General features: G+C 37.1%; 1 protein-coding gene across 1 annotated transcript; it reads right to left on the reverse strand.

Moving 5' to 3' along the window:
- Positions 1 to 259: 259 nt before the first annotated feature.
- On the reverse strand, positions 260 to 4,809 carry LOC127445103 (homeobox protein unc-4 homolog). Its single transcript, XM_051704896.1, has 3 exons — positions 4,325 to 4,809; positions 3,353 to 3,528; positions 260 to 1,571 (listed from the first exon to the last, which is right to left on the reverse strand). Exons 1-3 carry the CDS (start codon positions 4,584 to 4,586, stop codon positions 591 to 593), a joined length of 1,419 nt encoding a protein of 472 aa, XP_051560856.1. The 5' UTR covers positions 4,587 to 4,809; the 3' UTR covers positions 260 to 590.
- Positions 4,810 to 11,482: the final 6,673 nt, after the last annotated feature.

The raw sequence follows: 11,482 nt of genomic DNA on the forward strand, positions 1-11,482 counted from the left end.
TTCAGGCTAACAGAAAGGGGGGGAAAAAAACATACCCTCCCAGCCGCCACCGGGAGAATAATTACTTTCATATCAAAACTCCACAGGAGCTGACCGGGTCCCACCGCCCGCGGCGTGAGACCTCATTTCAACTGGAGGTTTTGAATGAATGAATTTGTTAAAGCAATAAACATGAACCTGCTGTACAGCAGCCTCTCCAAACGATAAACAAAACAGACAGGCTAACTGCTAGCACTAAGGCGGGAATGAGGTCTTTTCTTTCACAATATTTTATTATTTTTCTTATTACTTATCAAAACGTTACATATATAAATATCTTGATACTTTATTACTTATATACAATGTTTTGAGGATTTGTGTTGTTCTTGTATCCTGCTCATAAGCTAACTTCAAGTTAGCCGTGTTGCTAAATTGGAACAGACATTTTAAGATGAAACATAAAGCGATAGTCCACCTGAATAGAGAATATCCTTTTCTGGAAAAAAAAAGTAGGCAATAAAAATGAATTCAAACAGTCTTTTATACAAAAACGTGTCGTAATCAATCAGCTTTGGGATTGTTACAAGTCAGCTTGGCTCTACAATTATATGTCAGTCCATGTCAATGTCCTCTCCATCTGGATTTGTGTCTTCTGCAGAACTGCGCGTTTTCGTGTCCGATTCGGACAGGTTAGGCGAGATGCCTTCTTTCTGGGAAGAGTTTGTGACCTCGGGCTCATTTGCAAACTCGTTTTGTGGTGAATTAGATTCTGAGCTTGTGTGTAATGTTTGTTTGGAAGAATTCTGGCTTTCTCTTTGCAGCTCATCGTTTGTGGTCGCATTGACACTTGTACCCTTGCCCAAGTGATTATTTTGCGTAACATGTCCTGGCCCGTGCTGGTTTGGGGTTAAGGGGTCTGTCGTGGAACAGCTGTGACCCGAGTTCACTGAATCCTGACTCGGTTTCATCGCTGTCTGTGGCACAATGAAACCCAACGGCTGGGTAATAGGATACAGAAGAAAATGGCCTTTTCCGACCAGTGGTCTCCGTGGCGGTAACTGAGAAAAATCCAGAATAGCTTTTCTCCTGGGACATGAGTCGGATAGTAAACTCTCCACACTAAATGGGTTGAGTTTCTGGAGCGTGGATGCGCGTGTGATGGCGTTCGCAGGGCACAAAGCAGAGTTCCGTGTGGGGTCTATGGGCTCAGCTGTCTCGTTGCCTGTACCGGTTCTTTGGTGGCGTGGGTGTGGGTCACATATATGTTCTGTTTGTTGTCCATGTGCTTTAGGCTGAAGCCCGTTGTGTGGTGCCGACTCGCTATCTGTGCTCTGCGATACTCCGCTGTCGCTGTCAGATCCGGGCGTATGGAAGAGCTCACCCGCTAAAAGCTTGTTCTGGGACTTGAGGAGTTTGCGTTCCTGTTTTCGCTTTTTCTTTTCTAAGCGCTCCAACTCTCGTCGCGCGATCTCCTCTGGGTCCATTGGCTCGCCGCTGCATGTAGTGGGGTGAGAGTTGTGAGCCGGTCGACCTGGCCCTTTCTTCGTGTTCTCCTTTTTGCGCCATTTCGCTCGCCGGTTTTGGAACCACACCTGGAAAGCAAAGGTTGAGAATTTTTTAGAGAGTTTCAAAAACATTAAATCTATGAATTTCGAATGGCAAATATATTATAAAGGCAAATGTAAAAAAAAAACATGTGACATTGTATGCATTATATGATATTGTGGCACTGTATTTCAATATTGTTTATATCATGTATACAGGTAAGAGCATATATCTATATTTATTTGGTGTATTTATTTAACTGAAATATAATGCAGTATTTCTCAAAGAATCAATAGAAACTGGATATTTGATCTGGTTTAAATGAATACCAGAAATCTGATATATGGTAATATATGTAAACTATTTAGGCTATATGTCCTTATTTGGTTTTATTTAATAAAAGTCACATACTTGCACATATATGGAACATATATTTCAAAATATTACAAAAATGGCCGTTTTCATACGTGCATTTATTTGACTGAATACTAGTGGAATGTAAATATGTACATAGGCCTATATATTTAGAATTATAGGTCGTATGTTTATATATGGCTATATATCAGATGTATGAATGGGATAAACGGTAAATTGCAACAATTATTTAATAATAGCAATTCTTTTTAAATTATATGGGTGTGCTATGTTTCTGAAACGATTTTTTTAAACGTTTTTTTTTTTAATTAACGACTTAAAATGTTTTCATCTAGGCCTATATCTTAAGGCTCACAGCCACAGATGCTCTCGCCTTAATTGTCAGATGACTCAATAGCTTACTCTCATTCTCTCAATTAAGTCTGGTTCTTGCGTGGCTAATTTGGACCCTGTTCCCCTGAAGTTCATTTAGGCGGGTATAAGCGCTAGGACAGATTTGGCCCAGAAGAGACAAGAGAGCAGCAGGCTCGCACCTCACACCCAGACCCCTCACATAACGACTGCCGTCTGTTCAGCGCTGATAACGCAGGAGTTAGCATCCACCAGCAGGATAAGACGCACACTAACATAGAGACATCGAGGCTATACATGACAATTGTTGTATATACATATATATGTTAATGTCGTTTAAATCTGTGAGCACACAAACCTAACGATAAAGCGGGCAAATCTTCCTTATGGAATTAAGAATAATACAAAGCTAAGCTCTTAACTCCCCAAACAAGACTGCTTCTTATCCAGCGTCGAGTTTCCACAAAAAGGAAAAAGCAGACAAAGGCTGCACGTCCAGCGTTTATCAGTAGTTAGGACATCATTCACAACCCACTGGAATATATTTAATTTGGTAAAGAATTGGTAAAATTGTTGAAATAAAATAATATGAACTCAAATGTGAGTGAGGAAGTAATTTATGTAAGTTACTGAGTGCACCAGGACTAACAATCTTGTCAACATTTATTCTGTCAACTTTTTCATCCTAATAAAAACTACACTGTTATAATAATCTGCTTTAGAAATACATGCATTTACAGATTAAAAATTTTCCAAATAAATCAAAGCTTGTCAATTAATGGCTTTAATTGGTCAAGACATAATTATTTAACATAGCATTAGGCTACTGTTAAAATAATTAGCCTATTTTAACATACCATCATTTTAAATCTGTCTATCCTGTTGTCATGCATCTGTAAAAATGATAATCCACACTTTTGGCATTTAAAACCTTTACATTTAAATCTTTCATCAGATTAGGCATGCACAAATGTAAACAAAAGTAGGCCTGCATGAAGTTTGGAGAAGCTGTTGAAGCTAATAACATGTCCGATTAATAATAAGCAATTATAATAAAGATGAAGGTAAGATTTTGTTACGACATAAAAACACCATCATTTACCTGAACACGTGACTCAACAAGGTCTAGACGTAGCGCGAGCGCCTCGCGCATGAACACGTCCGGATAATGGCTTTCGTTGAACGCTTTCTCTAGTTCCTCCAGCTGCCAGCCCGTAAAATTTGTACGCGTTCGCCTCCGTTTACAACCAGGGCTTTCCTTGTCGGGGTCTCCGGAATCTAGGACCACAGAGTTTGTGAGGACATGCACATCATTTTCAGTTCTACTTAGAATTGTCAGCATTTTGTTGACAGAAACGACTAAAAAAAAAAAAAAATTCTCAAAAATGTAATTTGTCAAATAAAAAGCAAAAATTGCTGTCTGATTTACTTGCAACTAATTAACTAACCTATAAAATATATTAAAAAAAAAATGGGTAATATTATTGTAATTGCCATTTACAGGATTCTTAAAATTCAGACTATTCCAATAAAATCTAAAGCAGTTGGATTATTGTTCATCATCGTAAGTAGTTTCACATTAATTTGTAACCTTTACGAAATATTCTTAAAATAGTTTTGAGATTCAGTTTGTTCATCTAATAATTATTTGTTTATAATCATGAGATGTTGTGTATCAAGTCTAGATTTAAAAACAGAGCCAATGGTTTCATCCTCCATGACACAAGCGTTCAAAGGTTTTAAATCCATGAACAATCTGTGGTTAACCCATCAAATCATAGGCCGTCATTAATGTTTTCATTGTGTCCGCGGAAAATATTTTTCTGTTCATCTGCACTAATTAAAATGAAAAAAAAAAATAAATAAATAAATAAAAATGCAATTTTCAATTAGAAAAAAAAAATTACATGTGTAATTAAAAAAGAATTAGGCCTGCATGTTCTTTACGAGACAGGCCTCTTGAAACTTTTTTTTATATATAGGCTATACATTATCCCCACCCCCAAACTGTTCACAATGCAAACTAGCCTACTACATGCTATATGAGAAACGAAGCGGATTGTCGTTCTCTTACCGCTGAGTTTATACCGACTTTCCCCGTTTACGCCACAGCCAGATCCGAGTAATGGGTTAGAGTTTGCAACAGACGCTGAGCATGATCCGTTGAGTAATCCGTCTATAGAAAACGGTACTGCGGCCGCCGACTGTAGCTGGTGTCCGGAAAGATCGTAAACGTGATGGTGGCCGAGGTGGTAGGGAAAACCCATTCCAACCATGCCTCCCAAAGAGCCTCCAAACTGGGCATGAGGATGCTCGAGGATCCGGCTATCCATCATTTCATCTCCGGATCAGGGCTCCAACTCTTCCCTTAGAACGCATGCAGCAGCCGTAGAGGGGCGAGCGTGGACATGCTTTGCGCTCTCGGGTGAGGAATAAGGTGACTGAGGAAGGCGCACAGGCTTTTTTGCGCTCTCCTACTTTGTCAACATCAACTCTTCCCTTGTACAAATAACTAGCTCTCGCGCTGGGGAATTCGCAACCAATAAGAAACCCTAATCGTCGGTGACGTCAGAACCATGACACGAAACGTTTTCCATATCGATTGCTAATTATACTTGACATCCACCTCAATAAACAATACCAGCGCTGTCACAACACGACACAAGACATCACAACTAGGCGAGAGGGAGGAAAAAGGGAGGAGGCGAAAGTGGCAAATTGATTGATTCCTGACTAAAATCTAAATAGCGACTACATAAACGTTCAGCGATTCTGTTCCAGTAGCGAATTATTTCTGATCTGGATATCATACTTGCACTTTGAAAACAATAACATATCCTAACAACAGAAAACGTCAAGTGCTGCATATTTGATCAATTTCAAGGAATATCTGGCTCTCTGGATGCCTAAAATGATGTTCACCTATTACGCGGAGGCATCGTGCACCGAAAAGAGTGATCCGATACCTGCGGATTTTGCACCCTGTTGCGAGCTGTCAGGATGAATTTAAAACTACAAGCTTCTCTCATATCTACACGGGAGTGCCTCAAATTATTTTAACTCATTTCCAAAGTTCTGATAACTGTGGCCGTGATCTAGGCAGTTGTTATGAATATATACAGCTCTGGAAAAAATTAAGAGAGCACAAGTTTCTCTGGATTTACTAATTATAGGTATTTGTTTGAGTAAAATGAAAATTTTTGTTTTATCCTATAAAGTACTGACAACATTTCTGCCATATTCCAAATAAAAATACTGTCATTTAGAGCATTTATTAGCAGAAAATGACAACTGGTCAAAATAACAAAAAAGATGCATGTGTTTTTAGACCTTGAGTAATGCAAAGAAAACAAGTTCTTATTCATTTTTAAACACAATACTAATGTTTTAACTTAGGACGAGTTCAGAAATCAATATTTGGTGGAATAACCCTGACTTTCAATCACAGCTTTCATGCGTCTTGGCATGCTCTTTACCAGTCTTTCACACTGCTGTTGGGTGACTTTATGCCACTCCTGCTGCAAAAATTAATGCAGCTCGTCTTTGTTTGATGGCTTGTGGCCATCCATCTTCCTCTTGATCACATTCCAGAGGTTTTCAATGGGGTTCAGGTCTGGAGATTGGGCTGGCCATGACAGGGTCTTGATCCGGTGGTCCTCCATCCATACCTTGATTGATCTGGCTGTGTGGCATGGTGCATTGTCCAGCTGGAAAAAACAGTCCTCAGAGTTGGGGAACATTGTCAGAGCAGAAGGAAGCATGTTTTCTTCCAGGATAACCTTGTACATGGCTTGATTCATGCGTCCTTCACAAAGACGAATCTGCCCGATTCCAGCCTTGCTGAAGCACCCCCAGATAATCGTCAATCCTCCCCCAAATTTCACAGTGGGTGCAAGACACTGTGGCTTGATAGCCTCTCCAGGTCTCCGTCTAACCATTAAATGACCAGGTGGAGGATCGATGATGACGATCAATCTCCAGACCTGAACCTCATTGAAAACCTCTGGAATGTGATCAAGAGGAAGATGGATGGCCACAAGCCATCAAACAAAGCCGAGCTGCTTGAATTTTTGCACCTGGAATGGCATAGTCACCCATCAGTAATGTGAAAGACTGGTAGAAAGCATGCCAACATTATTCAAATTACATTATTAAAATCATGCGAAAGCTGTGACTGAAAATCAGGGTTATTCCACCAAATATTGATTTCTGCACTTTTGCTAAGTTAAAACATAAGTATTGTGTTGTTTAAAAATGAATATGAACTTGTTTTATTTGCATTATTCGAGGTCTGAAATCACTGCATCTTTTTAGTCATTTTGACCAGTTGTCATTTTCTGCAAATAAATGCTCTAAATGAAAAAAATTATTTGGAATTTGGGAGAAATGTTGTCAGTACTTTATAGAATAAAACAAAAATTTTCATTTTACTCAAACACATAACAAAATAGTAAATCCAGAGAAACTGATAATTTTGCAGTGGTCTCTTAATTTTTTCCAGAGCTGTATATAGCCTATGAAGGTGAAGGCACAAGTCTGTGTGGGGGAAACGTTAGGCCTATAAGATAAGACCAGACAATGCACGAGTTGAGCTTTTAGAATCTTGCGGTCTACAGAGTTGTTCAGAAGACAGAAGCCTTTATAAAGGCTTTATGTTCACATTACCTCTACATCACTGTCATCTTTAAGCCATTTCATGCAAATAATCAAGTTTGCTTGTATTGAGTGATCATTTGTATCCAAAAGTGGGAGTGGGTGATAGAGGTCCTAATAATCCATTTTGCAAAGAAAATAAAGAAATTTTAGTTTAGAAGTCAAGTTTTAAAAGACTGGCATTATTATATTCTTTACCCACCCAAAAAGTCAGTTGATACACTGACATTTTTTTGTGTGTTGGATTCACTTAAAATATATATGTATCATTTTTGCATTACACTTTTTAAATAAATTAAACTTATGGTCATTTTATGTCAGCATAACTAGAAAACCTTTGTTAGATATACTCAAATGTATCTGTTAATTTAACTTGAACTAATAGCATGTTGTTCATAAGTTCCTTTTGAACAAACAAACGTGCTTAAATGATTCAAGCACAAGGGTTTATGGGTATTCCCCAAAACCTCAGTTCTGTACTTGATCTTTTGAGATATTAGTCCTTAAAATCTTAAATTTTATGGATTTTTAAGCCAAAGAAGTTCAAGGAACTCACAATTATTCTTTTATTTTATGTATCACCTTATAATTAATATTTTGTGTTGTACACATTAATGCAAATGAAATAAAGCTTAAAATGTTATAAATATGTATGTTTTGGAGCATACACTATTTATTTTCTTTTGTAATCTTTTTTTTTTTTTTTTTCAGTGTAATGGACTAAAGCAGCAATATTTTCTGTCTTTGAAAACAACACAAGATGTAGGCTGTTTATGTGAAATACTTGTTTATAGATTTATGAATAGAATTTAGGGTGCACATCTTGCATCAATCATGTAAAAATAGTATATGTACAAAAGAAGGAAGAAAAAAATAAATAAATAGTGCTAATGACAACAATAAATATTGAATATTGTTTCTAGAGAGTGATTCTGTATAGTGCGGTGATTGGAGATGTCAATTTAATTCCCTTGCCCCTATAAATGCTAAATGTAAACGTTGTCCAGCCAGTCTACTGCCTTATTTGTCTCGATACTTTATTGAATTTGGAAAGTGTATGTGTGACTAGGAGAGGGAGAAAGAGGGGGGGTGGGGGGTGGGGGGTGGGGTTCTGAATACAGGATGGTAATCAATTCTGTTCGTGTATAAAGTAAGTACACGGGCTTTCCCTCTCCCTGATCTCCTCCTCCATTACCGGGAATTATTTCCACTTTATTTATCCAATTTCTGCAGCTGCCAGAATGTTAATTTGAGTTGAAATTTCTCACCGCTCGCTTGCGCTGACCCTCAGTAGCACCCGAATGGCGTGTAGTAATAACCTAAATCTTTCAACAGAAAGGCACGATAATTGTTACCTTATTAGCATGCAAATTGTTTAATTAACATTATTAAGAAGAAGCATATAATCCGTTCGTCACTTGACCCCGCAGTCTGTTGGCTGGTCGCCTCTCTGCATTTCAATGTGTTTATTTCAAATCAGCACTTTCCAAAAACAAACAAAAAAGGCCTCTCTGCTCGCGCTGGTCGCTTTCAAAGTGCGCGTTCTCTGTGTGAGCGCTCGTTTGATGCTGCTTGGTTTGTATCTCTCTCCTCTTTATCCCCAAACATTTCATTACTTCGCATACAGGAATGATGGAAATCGTTTCATTCTGCCACCTCCTCTAACGTCTAAGTTCAATAATTGGCTTCTTGGCGTTTGCTTTTTGAAAGCCGGTTCTTGAAAGGGCTTCCCTCCAGTTCTGAGCACACTGTATCCGCTATAGACGCACGCGGCTCCTAGACAGGCCTAGACACGAGGCCCCTGCTAAGCGTTGTAGGGCGCCGGTTGTTTTTAATCAGGCCAAGTGACAGGCTGTTGAGCTTTAATTCACTTTTTAACGTTTTAGCTCACTTTCGCTTCTTTTAATCTGTAGCACCTTTTAATATGTAACAGAGAGAAAAAAATATGACAGCAATATATATATATATATATATATATATATATATATATATATATATATATATATATATATTAACCCTCATGTTCTTTCCAAAGCTCTACGTCTAAATAATGTTGATATGTCCTTCAGACAACAAAACCCATTATGCAGACGTTGTTTCTGTTTGGGGTTAATTTGACCAAGCAAAAACACATTGTAGGAACATAATACAATCAAACAAACCAAAATACTGACATGAATGCTGTTAAAATGAATTGCATTTAGTTTTATAGGTTCTTTAAGACTCATGCACAAGTAATGTAACACCTTTCATGGAGGACGTCTGAAGCATGTTATTAAGTGGAAACTATGTTTATAATCAGTTATCAACCAGTATATAAACCTGTTAAAACGCTATCAAAATGAACAAAAAAAACGCTTAAGGATCAACACGTGTCAGATTTCAACATAGTGACTGACCAAGCAATTTATACCTCCAATAAGTAAAACATAAGATTTTTTTCTCTATTACATTCACATATGCAGCAACAGGATATACCTGCATCATGCATGTTTGAATATTACACAGCCTACAGAGAACAGCATTATATATATATTTGTATAAATCACAAAGGGCACATGTGTGTTTGTACGTGGGAGTGCGTGCTTGTGTGTGTGTATTAATTACTAAATTAAATTTGAGTTCATTTGTAGCTATCAAAACTAAGATATTAGTCGATAACTAGTCGATGTACAGATAATTAGAGTGTGAAACGTAAATTAATGATTCCACAAACGCAACCAATTAAAGGAACCTTTCTGTGTTTGTTTCACTCAAACTCAGATTTGGGTGTTTTTTTTTTTGTTTGTTTGTTTGTTTGTTTGTGTTTTTTTTTTTTTGTTTTTTTTGTGGGAAGCTAGGCTATCCCTCTAAATTTCCCTCTAATCCCGCTCAGCTAATCATGCAATTAAAACTTTCCCTCGCACTAATTATCAGCAATTGCGGATTTGGCTGGCTGCAGAGAAAGCAGAATGTCAAAACGATTTATGCAGAATTTTATTTCACTTCACTTCTGATTGAGAGAGGGAAAATACGCAATTCCCCTTCAAATTACCATATTCAGCCTTGACAACCTACAATGCCCTTCAGAAATCTTACCATGGTAGGCCTATGCATTAGGGCAAAATGGAATCCTTTTAATAATAATAATAATAACTCAAACTTCTATTAGAGAAATAATTTCATTTCAATTAAAACTGACTTATCACCTTTTGCTAAAACGTGCTTAATATGCCACAAATTATCAATGCTTGACGGACCCCGAGCAGGGTTTGTCTAATTGTAATCAGGGAATCGAAGGTGCTTGTCGCTTCCTGGTGCCTCGCGCGCAGGCATGCAGAAATAGAACTAATTTACTTGCCTCCCGCGGGAAATCCGTTGAACAGATTAACATTTTCAAAATATAGTAATGATATCATTTGAGGAATGGTGAAGCCAATTTTCGCGGAGCATTTGTTAGAGTCATTTACATACTTCTACAGTCCACAATTTTCTCCGGTTAATCACAGAAACTGAAGGGAACATTTGTGTGTTTCTACTTGAGAGTGTGTGCGCTCGCGTTTGCGCAAAAAGCATATTTCTATCCATTCCCATTAAAGGGGAAGAGGATGAGATGAGCGACGTGTCATTACACACTTCCATTTGACTTCAGTGATGATAAGTATCAGAGCTGACAAAAGAAACTTGAACTACCAACTGTCATGTGAAAAAGAAACCATTCCTTTATCGCCACCTAGCGATGAATCACCAAAGCCAATTTATTATTATTATTATTATTATTATTATTATTATTAGCTTAAAACACACTTAACATCGAAGTATCAGGTTGATATATGGGTCATTGACAAATAAGGTTGTCCGAGTTGATAAAAATAGAAATCTTATAGTTTAAAACACGTGCCAAGTTTAGACATCTAATCTTTGTGTCTGTGTTGGTTTTACAAGTATTATTATTTTATTAATTAATTTATTGAAAAGCATTTATAGAATTTTGGTTACACCACATGACTGATTTTGTGATTTTTTTTTTTTTTAAATAAATGATAATAAAAGATTAAAATGTGCACTCATGCCAACAGATCTCTTTTCAAGAATTTCAGCTTTTAATGAGACTTTTTTTACTGTCTCAAACACCACATTCAATTTTTGACTTAACCCCCCAGAATTTTTTTATTTATTTATTTTATTTTATTTTTTTTTAAATCTCAAAATTACAGACTTTTTGTGTTCAATGTTCAAGATTTTTAAAATGATTTATTTCTGTTTGTATTTTTGAATAAGTTATCTGGACAAAAACGAGTGTCACATCGTTGACCCATTCTCAACTTCAACTAATCCTATGAGAACCGATTATAAACAAAAATTGGGGGCTCTGGTATAAAAAATATGATTAGGTCTAAATGCAATTAATTTTCACAGTAGTCGTCTAGTCATACTGCCAGTTGGTTTTTTTTTTTTTTTTTTTACATTGTTGTTACTGAAGTCAAACTGACCTAAAAGAGAAGCATTATTTAAGCGTAATTGATCAATTGCAAAAAAAAAAAAAAAAAATTTTACATGTAGGCTATCGTTGAATCATAGGACCCCAAACATACAGTCA

Source organism: Myxocyprinus asiaticus, chromosome 8 (genome assembly GCF_019703515.2).
Source record: "Myxocyprinus asiaticus isolate MX2 ecotype Aquarium Trade chromosome 8, UBuf_Myxa_2, whole genome shotgun sequence".
Lineage (NCBI taxonomy): Eukaryota > Metazoa > Chordata > Actinopteri > Cypriniformes > Catostomidae > Myxocyprinus > Myxocyprinus asiaticus.